The sequence below is a fragment of the Uranotaenia lowii genome, chromosome 2 (assembly GCF_029784155.1).
Source record: "Uranotaenia lowii strain MFRU-FL chromosome 2, ASM2978415v1, whole genome shotgun sequence".
NCBI lineage: Eukaryota > Metazoa > Arthropoda > Insecta > Diptera > Culicidae > Uranotaenia > Uranotaenia lowii.
In genome coordinates this window covers 111,841,578-111,865,951 of record NC_073692.1, presented here as the reverse complement: position 1 = coordinate 111,865,951, position 24,374 = coordinate 111,841,578, and the positions used below count along the sequence as shown (strand labels likewise).

Genomic DNA, 24,374 nt, shown 5'->3' with positions numbered 1-24,374 from the left:
TGAGCCGTTTCAAATAAAGAACACAACCTTAATGCAAAAATTCATAAACTATACTTCCATATTGTCAAACCTTCAAAAATGGTTTTGGATAAAAACAAAAAAAAATGTTGAAATTGTAGAATTTTTGGAGTCTCTTAAAATATTACCATTCGGTTTGAAACATCGTTAACTAAATTACTCAAAACTTATAGGAGTACCTTTGCATCAAACTTTCACCTTCAACAGTCTACTGATCGTAAATTACTTTCGCTATCATTTCAAAGCCAAGTTCAACCCATGGGTCTTACCTAGTTATTTTTTTTTCGGTTAACTTTTCTGCACTGATCACGGCGCTAAGGGGGTTTAAAAGATTCTGCCCTTTCCATCAGCTGGAGGACCATTATTTGACGAACGCGTTGCATCCCATCTTTGAACCCCGCGTAGTCCTGATGCTAATCCCATTTTACTACCCCAATCTCAAAGCCAAAGCCATACCAATTATTCCGGGCCCATTCAAAAAAACATAACCAACCATCAAGATCATCCGAAACGCATCATCACCGGGTTTGATTGGATAGAAGAGCGAGATCGTGCCCACATTGACGAACATAAAAGCCTATGTTTTGTTGTTTTAGGAAGAGGTCACGACGAATCATCCAAGCAATAGGGTTCAATAGATGGCGTTTCAGGGATGGGAGAGAAAAAAAAAGCACTGGAAAACACATTCCTCGATGCGAACCAAGAATTGAACCCCAAACTTTTGTCGAGTTCACCAAAATGGGAGAGGAGGGATCTGCCACAATAATGGTCGGACTCGGGGTGATCCTAATCTTGATTGGAGTACCTTAACAGCAAAGCACCGTACATAAAAAGAGAGATAAACTTCAATGGAGGAGACACCAGAATAACAACAACAAAAAATGGAGTTCAATTTTCGCTTTCAACGAACGAATTCTGCTGCTTTTATGGTCCCTCTAATGCACGGAATTCCCTTTCGATTTCAGACCCTAACGAGAAATCTGGGTCAAAGTTGGTTCCCAAAGCCAAACGTTAACGATAGAATGGGAGGACAAAATGGAAGAAGAGAGAGGTTAGGATTAGTTATTTCTGCTTTTTCTGTAGACGAAGAGGGTCGTCCAAAAGGAAATCAATCATTTCCGCGCACTTACCCAGTCGTTAAAGTGGATCTTTTCCAGCTCCTTGCCGGAAGTTTCGGCCTGCGCTTTGAGTCGCAGCACTTCGGCATCGCCTTCGTACACCCGCCGAAGGAAGGTTCGTAGCTCCAGGGTTTCGGCAGCGAGGGCTCGGCACACGGCCCGATAGTGATCTTCCGGCTTCGGGTGGGACACGCGGGAGGTGCAGAACTGGAAGAAAGACAGAAATGAAAGATATTTATTATTATTTCAAGGTAACAATAGAGTCCAAAAATAATCGATCAGTTTTTAAAGCTTATTCGTTTTTTTAAACCAAATTTCAAGGAAAACTATTCAAAAATAAAGATAATGAATGTTTTGTGACACTGAGAGAATTTTTGAATGACTTACCTTAATTCATAAACCTGAATTTTTACTCCGATTAAAATAAAAATATATTTTAGGATGGAGTAATGTTCTTCATTCATCTGTCTATTAAGGCCTGCCCCGATTTAAATTTCATCACGGAAAAAACGCTGTAGAAAATAAACTAGTTTACCGATCCTTGAAATTATCATACAATGAAATAAAACGCATTAGTGAGTTTTAGGCATATTTATTTTATGCCATATTCGTATAATCGCAAAATGACATAATCGCATTTTCAGCCTTAGACCATTCATTAAATATTGTACAAAGTTTGGCTGCACCTTTTCCAGTACAGAAATCTACTTTTTTCTTTATTTTTCCTCAGAATTGAACTCCTTATGTTATTTTCGTAGTGTTTATTTCGAAATAACCAAGTAATTTTCTATGTGTCTTAGGTTGCAGTGCATTGAGAAGTTTAATGTCCTCGAGTACGAAAGTGACTGGACTGCATTGTGTCCAGACATTGTTTAAACAGTGGAACGATGGTAAATATCAAGGAATATTCAAATAAGGTAGTGCCGAGAGCCATATTGGATTTTTTTTGTGACGTCACAAGAACGATTGTATCGAAAATTTATATGAGAATGGTTGGAATTTCAAAGAAAAACACATTTTAGAATGAAAATGAATTCCAATTTCATTTCGATTATGTTGTAAGGCCTCTATTTCACTATGTTATGAAGTGTTTTGGTCCGTTGAAGATTGCATTATGTTTTTTTTTCTTATTTTATTAATGAATGCAACGTCGCCTTTAAGATAAAACGTACAAAAATGAAGAAAAAATCAGCTTTTAAAAGGTCTAGCTAGTAGATATTGGGTGTTCAACTGATTGTCATGATTTTAATTCAACTGTTTTACCAGGTTCAGTTGTTATGTAGAACAATTAACATCAATAAACGATTGTTAAATCAGTTTACTAAAATGCCAATAAAAGATCGTTGTTTTGTTTAAAAATTTGTGTTTTGATCACTATATTGCAATGAGGAGCTTAAACTGTACTGATTTGAACATTTTCATGTGAAACTTTGAAATAATTTTAAAGTTTTGCAAATTCCAATGGGGAAAAGCACCATTTTTCCAAACTTCGATGGTCTATTTTATAGGAAAATTATTCGAAAATGCAACTTTTTTTGTACCGATCTTGAAGAGCAAGAATCCTTCTACAATAAAATGTTATCAAAGTGGAAAATTTCTAGCAGATTCTTCGAATTATCAACGAAAAAGATAAGTTTCCTAGTAAATTAACAAATTTTGCGTGATTGTGACGTCTCAGTCTGTACCAATACTAGAGCAGGGCTACCTTGGCACTACCTTCTTTAAATATTCCTTGGGTAAATATGTCAAAATAGAGCAGAAGTCCTATAGCTTAGTTGGACATTTTAAATAAACCAAAAATGGAGATTCAAATACGAAAAGCTTTAGTTGAACATTTTTACGGTAGTTTTGGGCATTGTTCAGAACTACGATTTTCATCGAACAATTTTGTATTTATCTCACATTTTTCTACGCCAAAACAACTATACTATAGCTATCAGGACGATTTCAAAATGACTCTATTTTTTAAAATCGATTCAGAAGTTTTGCAGCTGGAGCCAAAATTGTAAACCGCAAATTACAAGTTAGAAAAATCATATTTAAGTTTCATAAAATAGATGATATATCATTTAAAATTTAAAAGCATGATAAAAATATTTTTGGTTTCCTTTTTGTATAAAGTTACCTCATAATACCCTGAGCAAAGAATATAAATTTAACATAAAACTTGAAACTTGATGATTTTCATGTTTTATTCGGGTGTTGCCATGGACTTCTATGTGACTAATAATTGTGAGCAATTTGACTAATAATTGTTACGGGTTACAATTTTAACCCATAATTTTGGTTTTGAAAAACATTGATTGTTTCGGCAAATTATGCTATTTTTCATCAAAATTGAAAATAAAATCATATTTGAAATCAAAGAGTTTCTTAAGTTTAGTTTATCAGGAATTGGACCACAGAAAATTGATCCAATCCGAGGAAAAACTTCATAGCCCAACTAGTGATTAAAATAAAACAGAATAAATCCCTCAGTGAGATAGCTGTCAAACAGTTTGGAAGCAAATCTAGTTTGTTCCAAAACGCACCTGTTTTGGAACAATTTTTAGGTAAATTAAAAAAAAGATCCAGAATTTGTGTAAAACAAAAAATAGAACACCGGTGTGAAAAGATGAGTCTGAACAAACGATTTCGATAATGATTTGCACTTCTAAGAAAATAAACTTTTGCATTGAGGAGTTTTAAAAAAAATATGGCAATAGTTTGCACGAATGAACTTGAAACACTTCCTTTTAAAAATATTTTTTTACAATTTAAACTGGGAGTCATAAATCGAATTAAAATTTAAAAACACAATGTTGTTAATTTTTTTAGTTGAAAACTTATTCGAGATTGTTAATTCCTATGCTGGTACATATATGTTTGTATTGCATTTAAGATATTTTTTTTTTTCAAAAGTTTAAAGTACGATCTCAGCCTGAGAAAAACGTTATAACTTCAAAACCAGCTCAAACGATGTGCAATCATGCGAAGTCTTGCGATAGTGTTTCTTCAAAACAACATAAATTATCTCGAAAACTTAGAATATGGTCGATTTCTGTTGATCTCCAGAATAGTTTTGTCAATTTATAAACTAAAGTTTCACAAAAAAAAAATGTAGAGATCAAAAGAAATCGACTGACGGTAGGATAGAAGCACTAGTGATTGAACAGGTACCAGATATTATACACTAGTAAAACATAAACAAATTAAACAAATTAAAACAATTAAAATTATATTAAAAATTAATCAAAAATGTTGAAACCTTTTCTACCTCTGTTCAAATTTTGATTAATAACTTCGGTTTCTTAAAGGCAAAATCTAAATTTTAGCTTGGGTTTTCGACCTGTGACTTGATTTTTTTTTAAATATGTCTTTTGAAATGATTTCTGGAAAAGTGACAGCCTTTAATATTTGTATTTTCTTTAAAAAAAAGTACAAATTAGAGTGTTGAATCATTGGATCACCGAAAACGCCAATGTTTTAGTTATTGAACTTCAATCTAGTCATACTCGTTCCGTAAAGAAATGCATGTACCAATTATTGAACAAACATGGGTTGGTGCATGGAAACATAAACAAACTGGATTGAATTGAATCATCAAAATGAATTTTGTTTGTGCGGCAAAATTTATTGAATTTGATAAAACTTAATTTGAATTTCTTGATTGATTGTGGCAGGAAAGTGTAAAAAATCGAAGTGAATTTGTTTTGGTTATTTGAGACTAAATTGTAGCATAGGTTTTGATGTATATGTACATATTGTAGTTGGGAGGGAGGGGGAGGGGGGGGGGTGGTTTTGTTTAATTTTTTTTTGAGGTTTGGAAAATAGATTTGGAAGTACCGTTTTTGGTTTCAATGGTGAAACGTTAAGCTGATTTTCCGAAGCTGTGATGACAAGAAATAACTCTCAAGAATAGAATTGAACCAGTTGATTTAATGAGCTCAATAAGTTTTCATATTGTGTTACATACAATTATTTGTAATTTTCTATGCACCCCCCGGCAACACATAATTTTATTTTTATTTCGATTATAGTCGTTTTACCATCTTTATAGTATTCACGACTTTTTATCAACGTTGCAGTTGGCGGACAGTTTTTGAAAAACTTATGTTTACTCGTGGGATTGAACTCGCGGACATCGGCTCAGGAGGCAACTGATTTGCCAATAAGGCTTTTGCTACACACACATGCAAGAGGTCTGTTGGGCACACATGAGAAGTTTTATATGCGGCAGAAGCAAAATTCAACTAAAATGTTGTTTTTACCTGGAATATTAGCGCCTTTTCTAAGAAAAAAGAGTGATATAGTAAATTTCAAATCATCTGTTATCAAATGGAAACGATTATGTGAACTTTAGATAGAATCTAAGTACGAAACCAAGCAGAGCTAAATTAAAAAAAAGGAAATTATCTTTGAAAGGCACTAGAAACATTTCCATCAGATCCTTTGAAGACGGACTTTGATCTATTTTATAGGATTTTTAATCAAGAGGATGAAGTTAAGAACTTACGTCGTGAAATTTGAAACTGAAAACTTAACAGAATCTTCATTTTCTCAGCACAAGTTATTCGAAACCAAAAAAAAATTCAAACCATTTACAATATATTTTGCTCTTTTTCATAATTTTTATCAGAAAACAACTTTTTTTTCGTCAGCTCCTATTGAATTTATATGAAGCTGTCACTTTTGTTTTTCCAACGGCTTACTTATACTAATGCACTGTGCAAAAGCCCTATAGCCTTTGATAATTGTTATTTTTGAAAACAACATTAAACACATTCTCTATGCGCAGATTATTTAGATGTCAAAAAATACAGTCAAGCTTGCATTGATATTCATATTTTTCACTATTTAAATGTAAACTGTGCATACATTTAAGTTGCAAGTTGGGGTACCAATTTATCTTAATAAAACGCACTGATTTCACATCTTTCAAAGAAGAAATGGTTTATTTTCTAAACGTTTTTAGGGAAATTTGGGCATGTGATATTGCATGTATCGTACCGCCAAATGGGGCATCATGCAACACTTTTCAACTTCAATGGCTTCTTAAAACTTAATATCCACAGATAATCATCTCATACCCCCTGTACATCAAAAGTTTTAAGATTGATGGGACCTCAAATTGATGAGTTAGAAAAACTATTGGTTTCACCAGTTATTTTTGATTTTACAAAACCATGTGATTTTCACCCTACTAAGAAAAAGTGGTAAGTTGCAACCAACTTTTTTCTGAATGAAAACGATAACCAATTTATAGTTTTTTATGTCTCTGTGATGTCATAACGCATAAAGCACCAACTGCAGCAATTTTTGGTTTTGTTCGAATAAAATTTTACATTTTTTCTGTCAAAAATGTTTTCAAAGAATAAGCATTAGAGTGTTGCATACATTTAGGGGTAAAAATTTCTTCAAAAAAATCGACTAGCTTATTATTATAATTTATTAGAGACCTTTTAACCACCCGGGTCATTCGGGTCTGTCGTATCGACTAGCTGAAATCATAAAAATTAATGTTTGGGTGGATGAAATTATGAAATTTATAAAGGCGCGAAACTATCATATTTCAATCACATGAAAAAAAGATTTAAAGAGTGAATCTTTTATCTGCATTTTGATGCATTTTAGCCCAGACTGGTAGCTGAATTATAAAAAATGATTACAAAAAAAATAAGGTGATTGTCCGAAAAATATTTGAACACCAACAGTGTTGGCATAGAATGATGAAAGCAATATCAAGTTTTTAGCTAAAATCATTAAACCAATCCGTCTATGCTAATGTTGCATCTAACCCTGCTGTTGCATGATGCCCCGATTGACAGTAGTCTATTTTTTTTTTTCAGGTGACGTGCGTGTGACTAGAACAATCTAAAAATTCATCCATAGGTATGTGTTTGAAAATTAAAAAAAAAATATATTTTGGGATTTCTCATAAAAGCATAAACATTTTAAAATTTGACTTAAGAACATGATCATTTTGAAATTTTGGATTGAAGGTTATTTGCAGACACGAACTTTTTTCAAACCAGATTGGAAAATGTACAGGAAGGTTTTTTTTTAAATTTAGGGAATAAATTTTTGTCAAAAACATGTTTAAGCCGTGGATTTATCGATCGTCGATCACTATTTGGCCACTTTTCAACTTCTGTCGTATCGGTATAACATTTATTCAGATTGTTATCTGAAGAAACATATTAAGTACTCAACCGCTTTTTAAATTGTTGGAAATCAGTATTTGCTGATGGTTATCTAGAAAAAAAGGGTGCATCTTTTAGACTTTTAGCACTAATGAATACTATCACCGGCAGCTTAATCTTAATTTCGTTCACTCTGAACGTTTACGTTTTTTCCTGCTTCCTAGGGATGGGATCCCTCGTTTAACGACAATAACTAAGTAAATGCAACAGGAAAAATCTTCTCCGGTAGAAAAAGAAAGACTCCCAGATAGCATCAGCACCAGGCCTTGTGTCGTGTCGTTTGCATATTTATCCACCGATTTAGCATACCTTCTTTCTGAATGCGCACACACATTAAAATCCCGTTATGTAACCTATCTAGGTGCTCAAATCTTCAACTTGCTGTGAAATTACATAAATTGCCTACATCTTTTGTCGCCACACAGATCCAAATGCACACCTACAATCTATGTACTGTACACATTCTTCGGAATGACATGAACCCAGCCAGCAGCGGTAGTCAGCAAGGGGAATGATTTCTACTGTGATCTTACCACGAAACGTCAACATCAATCAGGTCTGGTGCGTATCAGTGACAGCACAACATCCACCCATTGTTGACAACAATTGGACTGGGAAATAAATGTCTCTCGCTTAGCGCCAGCAGCAAGCAGCTGGTTTCTTGTATCGTGAAGGGAAAAAAAATGTATTAAGTGGTTGTCAGTTACTTGAATAAAACTCCAAAACAATTTGGATCATTTAGAATTTTGTCTACAGATACCGTAGTCCGCAGATAGGCACAATTTCCCCGATTGTTTGGATAACGTGCTGCCCACATTTTTCTGATACCGAGCTCATAGTATAATTTAAATAAATAGTATAATTTTTTAGCATCAATACGTTGAATATCTATTCTTCTTAGAAATAATTCTGCTTTAAACATTTTTTAATATCTACTTGATGAGTCTATTTTATCAAATGTTTTCGACACTGCAATGTTTTATGTCGGTGATCGGCAAATTTTTGAATCGAAAGATTAATAAGAAATTTTTTAAGCAAAACGGCACCAAATCATGGTCTATGATTTATTAGAACCTATCTTCAAAGTAGTCATCTCCTGAACCCAGCTAAAAATAAATCCATTAGGTAGTGGTTTCATTTACCTCGATTTCTATTCGCAGTCCAGGTGAGGTGAGACAAGCCACATCTCCAAGAAACAAACGATGCATAAGAAATAAGACGAGTAACAAGAAAATTTGCAATTGGGTGTTTATGACAAGATAGTCGGAACCACTTCTCCCATTCGATGATGGCTTTTTAACCCCCCCTCAGTTTCAAATGAAATAGGAAAGCAAGGCACGCGCGTTTCCATAATTTATAGCGGCTCGTTTCAATGGCAGCACCTTTCCGAAAGCGAAATTCTACTGGATGCATTGTTGTTTTAGTTTCTTCGCTGGCGGATGTCGGCTGGGATTGATTATGGCGGGAAATCGCGCACCCGGGAGTCAATTAAATCATCACCCGAGCCTTATTTGTTGCTCCATTAAAGCACAGGAAACACCCATAAAAGTAAGTCGTCCGTCAGCTGTTCTCCAGAGAAGCTTAAACTGAATAGGATCTCTGAAATAGATCAGAGCCAAGCGAAATGGAACCGAGCAGAAGGTATTGCAAGAAATGCAACTACACAGTCGGAATGGGTTTGACTTGAGGAACAGCGCCAAATAGGTCGGGTCGACTCATTTTGCCGGTATGTTTGTTTGTTTTGTTTTGTTTTGTTTGAAGGCAGATCTTTGGTACTTGTAGTCGTTGCTATAAAAGTTTCAATACAAAGTAAGACTCGTCATATGTGCCTCCTCAACCTAAAATGATCTACAACCCACGTGACATCCCCGGGAACGATTTCCATTGTACTGGGGAGATCCGGATTCAACGGGGATGATGGGAGAGAACAGTTGAGTTCAGCTCTTCAATTATATGGATTGAAGCCATTGTGGTTTGGGTTCAGCAATTTTCAAGGTTACCGGAGCAAGAACGTGGGCGCAGTAATTGTTTTAATGCTAATGGATGGCAGGTCGTCCAAGCCGACCAAGCGAGACATCTCGGCTTGGTAAGAATTATGGCACCGAAGATTGTTTTATGACGGATGAAATTGCCGATGACACAAACCGAAGGATTGTATAAGGTTAAAAAATTAAATCACAACAGTGTCCCTCGGTAACAAAACGATGAAATTGTTATATTCAAAAACTCAATAACTTAATAAAAAACGAACACATACATTCACATATAGGATTTCAGTGGTTTAGAAGACTTGAACGCTATCCTTTAGGTCGGAAGCTTTCATGAAAAAACTATTTTTGAAATTATAGATCAAACTCCTTCTCAAACTGTTTTATAAATATTGGAAATTTTAATCACGTCAGAAACTATGACGAGCGTTTTTTTAATGGAGATTATAAACTCTTTGCTGAAGTTCTCATTTCTACCCCTCCCGTGGGGGTCCAGAAAAGCAAGCAAGGTATTCTACTCTACACTCAAAATTTCAAATTCATAATTAAATTATGATAATAGAGTAAAGTTATTCAAGAGTAACAATCTAGACTTAAAGCTAGAACTTAAAGCAAAAGCCCATCCCAAGTTCAAAATTCTGCTATAAAATTTTTCAAAATTTTATCACTCGTTCATAGAAATTCAGGTCTGAATATTAAATTTTAAATTAAACCCATTTCGGAGGTTGTGATTCCATTTTACCGTAACCAAAATTGTTTTTCTATTTTTGTATTTCTGATTTTATATCAAGTTTAAGATTCTTGATTTTCAATTCGAATAATCATAAGAAATTAGAAATATACTTAATATACTATACTATAATATACTTAACTTAAGCTCCATAACAAAGAACATACACATTATTGTAAGTAGGACCGTACAACAATATGATTACTTATAACAAAACTGTTTTCACCTTATTCTAACAATTATAATAAAAATTGTAGTTTCCCTGAATATGGTGCCAACAAAGAACCGAAACGTTGGATAGATAATAAATTAATGTTCCGATTTATCAGACTGCTTTGCTAATATGAAAATCAAACAACGTGTACAGTCATCATTTCCAACAATTAAAATTTATACATTAAAGGCTTCTAAATGAAAATTTAAAACTCAGATTCAGATCCATTATTTGAAATTCACATTTTAATTCAGATTCCTAATACACATTAAATATAAATAATTGAAAAAAAAAATTAAGATTAAACCAGAACCACAGAATTCAAATAATACATTAATGAATGAAGACTCTAAAACTTGGGTCATGAAATTCTGATCTGGAATTAAAATTCGGAAATCGTATTTGTAGAAATCTTACAGAAATTCGGAAATAGATTCAAAGTTCATTTTTTGAATTAAGGTGCAGAATTATGATTCAGAATGCAGATTAAAAATTCAGAAAAAAATTTAGCTTGTAAACGAGTTTTCAATCAACATAATTTGTTGAAGACCTTCAAAATTTTCATGTCAATTAAATTTCCAGTTTTTAATCAAATGTAGTTTGTGTACACAATTCAGCTGAAAATCAAAAATATAAAGTTCGATTTAAGTTAGGTAATTTTCTAAGTTCTGTTTTATGCAAAAAATACCAAATTTTATTTCAAATGAAAATCATCCACAGGATTTTCATTATGGAATTGATTTTTTATGAATAATATTGCTGTAAAAGAAATATGTACCCTAAAAAATCTGCACAAAATTCAACAGTATCTCAGTATATTGTTTAACATTATTACAATCCAGTATTTTTAAGCCAAATTCATAAATTTGGTCAAAGGTTAGAATCTTGGAATTTGCAAAAAACAATGAATGATTGGGCTTGTTGGTTTGAGTAAAGATAAGTTTTTTTTTAAAGAAATTTAAAGCTACCCTTAAAAGAACTCCCATAAGTCTGTTCTTCCTACGGTTCTGGAGCAAATGTAGCAAAATATATTCTCAACCTCAAGCGTACCAGCCGTGGGAAAAATTTGGATTTGAAAAAAAAAGTTGTTGTGGGTTAATCACAACAAAATCTGGTCATTATTCTCAAACACGCAAGAAGAAAGTGAAAGAAAATTACTTGAAATTGAAATTTTCCATCGAATCACATCAGCAGCGTTCAAATTTTCAAATTTACTCTCAAAAGTTGTTTTTGAAAAAAAAAACCAAAACTTGGACAAAAAAAAACAAATTTCAGTTTTTTTTATTTTAATTTAGCAACTTAATAAACATGAAATAATAAAAATGAAAACAAAATTTCAGATTAGAATATGTTATTGTTTTCAATTTCAAATATGAGTCATGGACAAATGATACAGACTATGTAATTTTTTTTTAAATTTAGTTTGAATGGTTCTTAAAAAAATATGTTTTCAGAACACAAAAATTCAAAATTGAGAAACAAACTCAAACTTATCTTAAAAATTCCAAAATTTTACTGTTCAGTTGGAAAATTTGTCTGAAAATAAATAAAAATATGTTTAATCTCTTCATTAAAATAAATAAAAATAATGTTCATGGAAAAGATTAGTTTTGAAATGGAAATTTTTCAATAAAAACGTCTTAGCATTTAAGAATCTTAATTATAAAATTTAACAGCAATAATTTTGTTTTCTTCCATTCAATCAAACAACAATATTTTGCCAAACTTCAGAAGATAAATTCATTTTAAAAGTTAAATTCTACGTTTTTAAACAAATTTGAAAATATATCATTATAAGTATTTCTGGCACTTATTTTTTTAAGTTTTATTTAACAAATTTCTTGAAGGCTGAAAATCGATTCGACTTCTGTTTTAATAATATCTCAAATTCAATTAGGTGTAGGTAAAAGAAATCAAAAGAAATACTTCTAATCTGTTTTTGCATAAGTCAAAATTTCTAGCGGGCTTGTTGAAAGTTTATTATTGTTTAATATCTTTATTTTAAAAATTTTTGTAACGTTTTACAGTTTTGTCAGAAAATAGCAGAATGTTTTTTAAATTATATGTACCCGTTTTCAAAAGTAATTTAAAAAACAAAAGCAGATAGAAAAAAAATAGTGATTTACATTAAGAGCACCCAAATTAATCAAAAATTAGCTCTTAAATTCTGTGCACCTCGGAAAAATGTTAGTTCTATGGCCTTGTGTAATCAAAACCCTTTCGAATGTGGAATTGAACATGTTGAAGGACAAGAAACACAAAATAAAATTGAGGCTAAAATTTCTTCATCTGCCATTGGGCTACCAACTTGTTGATGTGATAAATTAGTATTTGATGAATGTAATTTGGTGTGAAAATGGTTGGCTTCAAATTCTGAAATTGGGAAGTTGTGACAGTTCTTAAAGAACCTCCATTCCAAAGAGGAGGTAGTGTTTTTGAGCGTCAAGATTTAAGTTTCAATACAAATGGATTGTAGAAATGCAATTCGAAATAAACAATTAAAAATTAGGTTCAATGTGTGAACGCATGTAGAGTCGATCGTCTTAAAATGAAATATTTAAGCCTAAGAGTGACCCGGCGGAGCCCATTTTTTGACATTTTTGTTAACAATTATCTTTGAATACCTTTTGGGATCAAATAATTTCCCGTTACTAAAATTACTACGATAAATTGAAAAAATAAATATTTAGAAAAAATCTTCATGGGGGGAGTTGAACACCTAAACCCCTCTCCCCCCCAATCGAACGGTCTTGGCATCTAATATCGGAAAAGGTTGACATTTGCTCCCCAAATAAGTTTATCATTGGAAAAGTTAACTAAAAATGCACTCTGTCATACTAGTATACAAATGACCAACGTCAATCCTTAAAATTTTAACCCGCTACAGTCCTTGAAGTGTCAATTTGCCACTCCTGACTGAAACCAATATATCTCTCTTGTTTCCCGACCGACTTTTACAAAAATATAGTTTTGAAAACCTCGTGATGTAACTCAAATGTTTTTTTTTTTTTTTTGGACAAAATTCACCTATAATACTTCAGTTTTCCGTTATTCAAACTCCAATAAAAAACAATCAAATAAACATGCTTCGGAAAAAAAAACTGTACATCAGCTGCTGGAATGCTCAAAATCAAATTCACTTAGTGTTCAAGAAAGCTGAAGTTAGAATCTTTACGTTGTAAATAAGGCTGTATATATATATATTTTTTTTTTAAGATCCTGAGTTCAAAAAGTCACAGTTAAGTCACACCAGATGAATTGTACATAATTTGGCAAATTTTTGCATTTTAAGATTTTCAAAATAAGAAATACAAAATTTTGACGAATTTTAAAAGGAAGCCGATTTTCGAACCTTTTGTCAATTTGTAATTTCTCAGATTTTCTAAGACTTAAATTCAACTTTACACTGGATTTTGAGCATATTTATTAACGCGAGATATCCGTAATAAATTTATATTCACCAAAGAAGTAATTTCGTACCAATTTTAGTGGTTTAGTTGCATTCCAAATTGTAAATTGTGTAAAAATCGGTTGAGAAACAAGAGAGATATAGCAGTTTTACGCGAGGAGTGTCAAATTGAGACTCGAGATTATTAGGGAGTGCTTCCTTAAAAAGTTTGATTTGAATTGAAGATTTCAAGAATTCATTGAGGGGATCCTCAGATTTTTTAAATTTATATACACCCGAATAAACTTACAAGCCGCCGAACTCCCAATAGGGGAGGAGCGGGCTATATGCGCCTATTAAGCAGAACTTTGATTTAAGCAAATATCACATCGAATATGTATACAAAAACTATATACACGTGTGCAGGCATCTGTTTTCTATACATTGGAGTAATTTTTATGTTAAAATTTTCTTCTGTTACCAAGAAAACGATTTTATTGTCAGTGTTGTCTAAAATGCCGAACCTCAAACCGTGCGGGCTAAATGCGCCTATTTATGTTTTGAACAAAATTTCTGTTTTTTGGCAATATTTCCGTATAATTTCATTGAAACTGCTAGAAAGTAATAATTTCCGTACGACAAAGTTGAAATTTAATAAAAATCTTTGTATATTATAATTTTATGAAATAAAACAAAAGTTAGGGTTGCCATACTATGGAGGCAGTTCATCCATGAGAAAAACTTTATCAAATCTGTTTTTAGATCTTCAATTCTCTCTTAAGATGTTATTCAGAGCTTAGATTTGAAGGTTCAATGATAAAAATCATTTATTTATTCTATTTAACCTGTTATTTTAGGATGGAGGCATTTTACAAACATGATGGGGGCATACAAAAACACTCTATTATTCCACTATATAATGATTATTAAACCTCCACAAAAGCTGAAATATGTTTTATTTATTAAGTTCATTTGAGTAAGAAACAAAAACCACCCTTTTTTTTGTTTTAAGCTCCTTTACGTTTAATTTTTAAAAGCCGAAATATTACATCAAAATGTATCAAAACCTTGTATGATTTTTTTAAATTTTTTTGAGTTTGTAAATTCATAAAATTATTTCTTGCCTTATGTTCTAAGCGTTTCACCCTCAAAATGCATTGGTCAGATAAGCTGTCTAGTCAGCCATTTCTCCAAACAGCCGTAGGGTCTTTTAACCCGATAGGCCCATTTAGGAAACCTTTCCCCTAACAACTTTACTTCCACATAACTGACTCAAGAATTTCACGTCTAAGTGGATGACTTAAAATCAATTTGGCATATTTAACTATGAGTGCGTAGCATGTTTGCTTTGAGCTCGATTGAGTTCTGGCCGAAGTTAGTCTTCGTGGAAACCGGAAGTGTTTTATTGAATTTGTCAACGGCACAGGATATCCAGCAGAGCATTTAAGAAAATGATAAAACTTGATATGAGGAAGTAGTAATTCATTATAGTAAGTTTATTATAATTTTTCTGATAATTCTAACCAGCAAATATGTCATGTAAATGCACATTCAGTTTGTTTGAAGGGAACACTTTTATTTTCAAAAAATTCACTCAAAAAATAAATTGAAAAAAAATCTGATTCTGTTCAATGCAACCATCTAGGGCACATTCTTCTAAATACTGAGCATGCAATATTTGAGGTTCAACCATATGACGAATGGCCTCAAATGGCCTGAAGTCTGAGATGCTTCCCGCTACGTCATGATCGCCGACAAGCTGCTCAGTCATAGTGATAATTAGATATAATTCTACACAACGCTGGTGCCATATTGATCGAGATTAAAAGCCAAGTAAAAAAACTCATTGATCAAACTTAGCATATCTCTATTAAGTTCACCCCTACTCGCCTGGAACTAAACCAGTCAGATTCTAAGCCAGGCGGGCGACATTTCACTTGCTGCAGCTGACAATTAATCAATTTGCCGCTCCCTAAAAATCTGTGTGGTTCATTAGATCGATCACTCCTCGGGGCGTCGGATGCTGTGTAGGAATCAGAAACACCACGCGCTGGGATGGGATGGGATTGGCAAATCCCTCACCCGGCTTCTTGGAGCCACTGCCGAAGCCGGTATGCGGAACCCAAACATTATACCCAGCATTCCGCATTTACGCGGAATCGATTCTCCGGGGAAACGCCTTTTCAGTCCTGCTGATCACCTGAGCTGATCCGAGAGCTGAGGACGAAGCGACGCGACGCCTGCCGATCGGTGTTGTTGAGATCATTGATAGGGTTAATGTAATTTGTGAATGGCTTTAGTAGTTCAATGTCATGTCCCCAACCATGCCTGTTGTTGTTGATGATTGAGCTGATAGACAGATAGGTACGACTCTCTGGTTGCCTGAGGCATCCGATCGTTGTCGTTGGTCTGTTGATCAGATTCGAGAATGAGGTGTTGTTTACTTTCGATCTCATCTGCTGCTGCCGGAGCTTATCACCTGGTGGCTTGGCTTGCAAATCCTTCGTGACTGTCAATGCGAAAGATCCAATTTCATTGCAATTATGCTTTGCTGCTTACCACAATCTTTGAAAGATTTTTTTTGTGGAATTGTGTATAAAACTTTTGAACTGCCTACGTGTCGCTCACTCGAAATTATTTTTTGTTATCACGTTAAAAATAAAATAGCTAGTAAATTTGAGCAAAGCATTCTTATTTAATTATGAAGCATGGAAGCGTGAATCGTGGAGAAATCTTAAAGAATTGAATCAGAATTGTTTTGGAAATTGTTGAAAACTCTACACTAGCGATTTCTCAAATTGCCTAATTGTGAGTTTCAACACCTCCTGTCAATTCACAGATCTAAAATGTTGGATAGTATCGTCAACTGTCGAGTTTTCTCGCGCTACACCAATAACTTCTTCCAGCCATCGGAAAATATCAGTTGCATTTGCATGCTAACCGCAGCGCAACTGAATATTGCAAGATGAACTCTTGTAGTGAGCATCTCCCTCCAATCCCGATCCCCGGCATAAGTCATCCAGCTTGGGTCTGAAATCAGCGACAAGGTGTGATAAGAGTTGATGGCAACTAACCGTCGTACATAGAACCTTCCCCTTAGCCCTAGCATGCTTTTCCAGCAGCTGAAAGCGAACTCGCGCATGTTACACGCAAATTTTTTTTAATTCAAAATAAAGTTGTTTTGGTTCAAAACAGCACTTCAGTGGCAGCCCTAAATTTTAAGTTCGAATGGGCAATCGCAAAACTAAGCTCTGATCGGCATACTCAAAAATAAATTCGGCAGCCGAACTCAAATTTATCTTTTTTATTCGAGGGCTGTTTATTTCAGGAAATTAAAGGATGGTCAAATTTTTTTGTAACCGGATTTAGTGTTCCGGTACGTTGTATTGCAATTACAGATCGGTGGATAGTTTCGAAACTACCGGTCAAAACTACAAAGAAAACTTCTCACGGGAATTAAAAAACAACCGCAAGTTTCCGGACATTCCAAGCCACTCACCATAGGATGACAATGCCGGACACAATTTTAAGCTGACAACGGCAGACATTCCATTATGGCGTTCCTTTATAGTATTCCAGTAATTGTTCCGGAACAACGAAATTTTGCGACGTGTTCCTTGGTTGCTGTTCCGTTTCGAAGTGAACTCGTTAAGTTTTTCAGTCCAACAAAGAGAGTTCAATTTTTAGTTCATAATATTTTGAGTTTGAAAAAAAAGGAGAGTGTAAGCGCAGCGTAGCACTGTGAGAGTAGCTTTCTCGGTAATTAGCTTCACCTAAGCTCCGCTCCGGACTAACCGTTCAACTGAACCACAGCCTTCTGCGCTGACCAATCGTGGATCCAGATCCCAAGAATCTTGCTCCCGGCCGTCGGAAATGAGTTCACGTTGCTTACTGTAGCGTAGCTCGTGACCACGTCAAGAGTAACCTCGGAAACTGTTTTCCCGTACTGGAGTATGTCGTGCCTGTTGCGCTGGCGATTCTCTGCGCTTCGTACCTCTGCATTGGCTGCTCCCTTTGCACAGGCTGTCCCTACACCTAGACTCGTCTCTGAGCTGACTGATCCCGCTGCGCTGGTTGGCTCCTCCTCTGACTGCTGAACTTCCCTGGGCTGATGCTGGTATATTTTCTAGCCGCAAGTATCTACACTGCCTTCCTTCTCTGTGCTGGTAGCTGGCGCACTTGCTTTTCTGGAGCTAGAGATTACCCCTCTCACCAACACTGTGTTCCTTCCAGACGTGTCTGGGCCCATAACCCCTTGAAATCTATGTTGCAAAGCAGGTTACAGTGGTGAATTAGAGTAAATCTTTATTTGCTATCTCAGTAAGGTTCTAACAAAGATTCACTCTACACTAGCGATTGCTAGTTCCACCAACGATCTTTAATACGCGAGTTGCTTAATCGTGAGTTTCAATAAAAATAAACAAAACGCTGCCAACCAGAATGAAAAATGGGTCTCTAATATCCAATAATCCAATAAATAACCCAATAAAAATAACAAAATCTCAATACGAAGGTATAAATCTATGAAGAAAATTACAAAGGGAAAAAAAAAGAAAACGATTAATGTTGAAGCTTAGCATTATTTTTATAAACCGTAAAAAACTAGTGTAAGTTTCATAAGGAGATATCAGTGTTCCCTGGGGCAAGTTCGTATATTGATAAAAATCTTCAAATTAACAATGAGTTGCATGAATTTTAAGTCAAATAATAGCTTCAGGATTTAACTATCTGTAGTTCAGTAATTTTGAAAGATTTTCAATAATTAAGTGTTTTTTAATTAATTTAGATGGTTATTTCCTCTATAGAAATTATTCTTTTTCTTTGAAATAACATTATAAAATTTTAACTCAAACTACACAACTGAACAGGTTCAGATGCGTTATTTTCAGTCTTATGAAAGTAATTGCTTATAAAAACATCATTGTTTTATTCTAGCTAACACGTCTGCTATGGTCGCTGGTTCGTCAAGAAGAGAGCGCTTTTGCCTTAATGAACACACAGGCTACTACGATGATTTCTATGATAACCACAGCGGTACCTATGGTTACTTTGAGGTGGCTCTGGGACTATGGGTGGTTTATCAGCCTACTTTGATTAACCAATTTCTAACATACTCCCCTCCCAGCATAGTTTTTACTTATAAATGTATTTTATAGATGGCTTAGAATAAATGTTATTTTTTATTTTATTTCATACTTTTTTTGTGAACTGTTTAATTGTATTCGTCAAATAGGCATAGTTTCGCTATCACTCGTTTACCTGTGTTCCTTCGCAGTGGAAAATGTTGCTACACTCCTCTAGCGTTAGAAAATTCTTTGACTGTTTTGTTAGACTCAAATCTTCTTCTTTGAAATTTGTTTAAGAAGTTGCGCAACGCTTTGTGCTTTTCTGTAGGTAGTTGAGGTATTCTGTTCTCAAACACTTTTTACCTAATTGTAAACTTTTCAGACTTTACCTTATATGTTGATGAGGTATAAGAAACCAACAATTCAATATGTCAAACAGACATCCTAAAAAGGATCATATCAATGTGATGTGAAGTCCTGCCGAAGCATTAGATAGAAAATTGTACTATGATGGACATACGCGGGAGTAAGACGAACAAATCGTACAGAAATTGAACTACAAATATTAACATAACTATCCAGGATAAAAAGTTCCTTTCACTCTAAACATAAAATTAGCAAACTATCTATGATAAACATTACAAATCTTGAAGGGTGCTGATTGATTTTCTAACCGAGGACTTGAATTATCCCGATTGATTTTAGTTTTAGCAAGTTTAACAACGGTATTCGACTTGTCAAAAAATATTTTTGTCCTTTAATTGGAAAATTTTTCCTTTTTGACCCATATAAAATCCTTTGAAGTCTAATCTGCAGATTTTGAGATGATAATGTCTGGCAAACTGTATGAAAACAGTCATTACAAATATTTGGTGCTGTCGATTTACACTTCTGCTGCTCTACACGTCCCCGACTTCTATAATACCATCACTTCGAAAAATTGGATTTTATGTTAGTTAAGTACTTTAACGTGGGATAAGTTCGATGTTAAGCAATATTTTCCTTTCCACCTCTAAAGTTCGTTTTTATTCGAATTAGAACGGTTTTTGCATCTTTCAGTTCTTAAACGGTAAGATCCGAACAGTTTTGCCTTTTTGCGTTAAAACTTAGCCGCCATAAACAGAATCGCGAAATTTCTTGTGATTTAATGTAGATTGAATAGCGCTCCAACATTTCTTACAAGACATTTCTGCCTTCGAAGCATATGTCTACTTGTAGCGTTCTTGGTATTTAAACGTTTGATTCGCCTGCTCTTTTCAGGGACTGAGTCCTGATCACAATAATGCACACGATGCTATTTCTTATGACTCTCCTCTGGAGATAAGATTCGCGGAGTTGACTTTCAACATGATGCCAGCTCGCAATAGTTGTGTTCTGCTGAATTGATTTTTACCTGTTTCCACTGGTTCGACATTTTTGGCGAAACTGTAGAATCAGTACAGAATACACGCGATAAGATTTTATTTCCGTTTTCTATTCTCTTGTAAATAATAACTCCGTAGTCAGGTTTGACAGTTTCCGAGATTGCTACTCAATTCTAACCTAATTGAAGCCCCTGCAGACGGAACCTGTCTCGAGCTACCAATGTGATTAATTTTTTAGATTCAGCATTTAAACATATTCTGTTTATTCTCCAACGCCTTTGTAAGTGATCGGTCTCCATATTAGTTTGATTTACATAATTTCTGAATCAGCTGATTTTTATTCACAATTTTGGGTGAGAGAAGTTCTAATGGCTAAAATATCCTTTTTGTATTTCAGACAGAACATGACGTTAAATCACACCTAAATTGTCATTCTGTTGATTACTTATTAAAAACTTATATGCGTGAGAGTTCTAAAGCAAGCCCAAAATTTTTGTTTCTCGGAACTGAATTTGTTTGAAAAAACGCTCTTCCTTTCGAATTCCACTTAATCAGTTCCAAACCAGCAGTACTCAATATGCGAAGCAACTGTCGTTTTATCTTTATGTTAAGTTTGCATAATTTATTTTGTCCAGTTTGTGAGTAGTTCATCCATTGACACTTCCTCGGTTATAACTCAGATTTTGTTAATTTTTTCTCACTAGAAACTTCACTTCCGAATTTATGTCGCCATGTTGCAAATGGAATCTCAACACGCTTTTACGCAATCCTCAAGTCAATCGTCAATCTTCTGATGACATCTTCAACTTTCTCCTACAATTCTAAGAAATTAGATTCGCTCAAATCCTCATGATAAGGCATTAATTTGAATCACCTCAAATAAGGCATCTCAACATTCGATTCGCCATTCAAAGTTGCAAAGGCATCTTGATTTCCCAATCGCTTCTACCATTTTATGAAGCATCATACATTATTCACACTCGCTAATGAACACCTGAGGCATCTTAATGTTGTATCGCCAAAACCCTCATGTTTGGGCATCTCTGTTTTTTCTAGATCAACTTAAATGCAGTATTGTTTCGCCAAAACCCTCGTGTTAAGGCATCTCTTAATATTCTCATTTAGATTATATGATTTGCGATGATTTGATAATTACCGTCTCGGTATCCGGTTCGATAGGACCACTTTATGTTTTATTCTAGCTAACACGTCTGCTATGGTCGCTGGTTCGTCAAGAAGAGAGCGCTTTTGCCTTAATGAACACACAGGCTACTACGATGATTTCTATGATAACCACAGCGGTAGCTATGGTTACTTTGAGGTGGCTATGGGACTTTGGGTGGTTTATCAGCCTACTTTGATTAACCAATTTCTAACAATCATCTTTAAAACTTTTACCTTATTTGTACATTTTTTTTTTTTCAACATTCTACTGAACGATGTTCATTCCATCGAGTAGGATGTTTTTGAATGAATAAGGCTTAAAATGTTGTTGAAAGTTTCAACATTACCTTCGTTTAATAAAGAAACAAATTTTAAATAATCAATGCAAGGAAAGATATCCAAGCTATGTCGCTTAGAATTCTAGATTAAATTAAGGATGTTTAAGGATAAGTTAAGGGGATTTTTTAACCACATACTGATTGTACTCAGGTATTCTCAAAATCACTTTTCAATTACTCTTCCTTGGGAACACGAAACCTCAACCGTTTCAGAATTCCACTGAGTTCGAAGCAGAAGTCCCAAAACAGACGAAATTAATACAATTATTGTATTTTAAATTCGCGAAAAAAACAAACGCGAAAAACGCAACTTCGGAAAAATACACGTCCGTTCTCGAGCAAGGCTTGCTTTGACCTCTAAAATCCTTCAAGTAGTGTTTTCGCAGAATAATAGGTGATGTAGCAAATACTTTTCAAGACTTTTTAATGCTTATTTTTCATTTTAAATGTAGAAGATAACTACTCCATTGTTTCAACTGATTTTATTTTGACAGCTGATAAATCTTCAATGCGTTTTGTTGAATCCCATTTAAAAATGTCAAGTAATGTGCATTTGAAATATTGTTTATTTCTATCCAGTAGCAAATAAAACCTGAATCAACTTAGAAAAAAAAAATCAAAAATCTGCAAACAATTATGTGTTTAATGTCCCAAAAATTAAGCTAATTAGAAATTTTATGGAACATCTGAACACCTCCGGAGCAAATCTTCTCATAATATAAAAAAATCCCTTTACTCTTTTTGATGCTAGACCGAGACTTTTAAAAAATGCTCCGTCTATTTCATCGAATGTGTTTTAATCTCTTGATAATTTTTAATTTGCCCACAATTTTCGGAATTTTGTTTTATAAGCGCCGTTGTGGTTTAGTGGATAGACTGGCGCGAGTCTGGTTTTGGTATGCCAGGCGTACTGGGTTCGATTCCCGGTATCGGCAAGAAAACTTTCGGGTTCGAATCCCATAAGTGACCGACAGGTAAGATGTGTTTCCTCATATAACTGACTATATAATAAGAATGTTCAATCAGGTACCAGCTGGCCAGGTATATACACGGATGCCGGAATACCTGTAAGTAAACCAGTCCACCTGATTGACTCGTTCTTCCAAAATATACCTTACATCAACACAATACATTCACTTCATTACAGTTCATACGAAGCCATGGGGTCCGGGTATTGTGTACGCGTTGGATTGGAGATCTGTCTAACTTAATAATCAAAGAATGCACGCGAGCACATACTTAGGCAGAAACTGCGGTGAATCCGTGCACCCATGGTGGATAACCAACATACATACATACAATTTTCGGAATTTTGTTTTGATTATGGGTTTTGACAGCAATTTTTGGAAATCAGAAAAATAATATTTATTTTTAACAATCTGATCACATGCTTACTTTCAATTTAAATTTAAATATCAAGTGTTGCCTTATTTTTTGTTAAATCTCAGAATCTCAATATGATGAGAATAACAAAAATGAAAAAAAAAATTAAAAGTGTGAAAAATTTCAAAAATATCTTTTTCGAACAAGAAAAAAAAATGACCAAAAAATATGAAAATGACAAAACTATTTTTAAACGAATAAATGAGATATTCAACAGTTTTGGCTTGAGTATTCTTTTAACAAATAATTGTGAAAATGTTCTACACGTCTAGAAAAATTGACACATGTATCTACTTAGTTATAACAATGTGGGGCCACTCTCTGATGTAGACCATAAACAAATCCATAACGTTCCTTCCCATGGCTGTAAAACATGCTACAGAGAGGGCCGCCCATACAAACATACAGATATGGTCGTATAACTTTTGACCTCCTCCTGGGAGAAACCTGTTCGAAACTGTTGGGCCGCTGCTGATGCCAAATGATGCCAAGTGTACACACCCTGGTCGACAAAGTTATGGCCACGTTGGAGGTCCGAACGTAAGGAATGTTATCATTTAGAATGTGTTTTTTTTTATAAATATACGAGTATGACTGCAACATTACTTTCATGTTGTTGAAATGCCAAGCAAGAAATGCTAACAAAATGTAATTCAGAGACCCAGGAAATAATCTTTTCTGCATAAAATCATTCTGCAAGTACGAGATGAAGTGAAGTTCAGGGCCAAGATTTTTTTTAACTTCGATAATTATTGTCCACCATATTTTTTAGGTGTTCTGAGGGTTTAAATATTTTTTTAAAAAGAAATCACGAAAATCTTTTAGAATTTTGATGAAAAAGGAAGTGTAAGGCCGGTTTCTGTTTATGAACTTCCATCAATATTTATCCTGTACATGTGGTTGGATATCGCTTTGCAGTTTCGTTTATTAAGAGCTTAACACACGAAATCCGGGCTGTGAGCATAAACTTCAAAGGTAGGTAATCTCAAACAGAACAAGTTACTTACTGAATGAGCTGAACGCAGAAGAAAGGAGGCAAAACATGAAACATTTGACGGGCGCGAAAATTGATCCGGGCGCAATAAAGCCGAAGAAACGAAAAGCAATGTGCGCCAGTAAGCCAGTTGAATTTCGACTTGGATCGGATTTCCTCCCGCTGGTTGGTTATAATTAAGACGTTATTTTATTTTCTGGACACCAAGTTTGAAAAAAACACTACGGGCGCCTTTTTTTATTCAACTTTTTTTTTTAGTGAACAAACTTAAGAGAGCAACCATTGATTGAGCAACATTCAGACGGACAGATCCGATTTGGACTTTATTGCCGGGCAAAATTTTAACCTCTTCAGCTCTGTTTCACTTTCACGCAGCATGAAAGTGAGAAAAATCTGACGGTAATTATCTGCAGAAGCGTCTGATGTT

At 34.3% G+C, this 24,374-nt stretch overlaps 1 protein-coding gene across 1 annotated transcript in view; it reads right to left on the bottom strand.

The window, feature by feature from the left end:
• LOC129741779 (protein spire-like) overlaps positions 1 to 24,374 on the bottom strand; it is a 432,182-nt gene that overhangs the window by 202,841 nt on the left and 204,967 nt on the right. Inside the window, exon 5 of the mRNA XM_055733564.1 lies at positions 1,149 to 1,343. Coding sequence (XP_055589539.1) covers positions 1,149 to 1,343 — 195 coding nt within the window. The remainder of the gene's footprint in view (positions 1 to 1,148; positions 1,344 to 24,374) is intronic.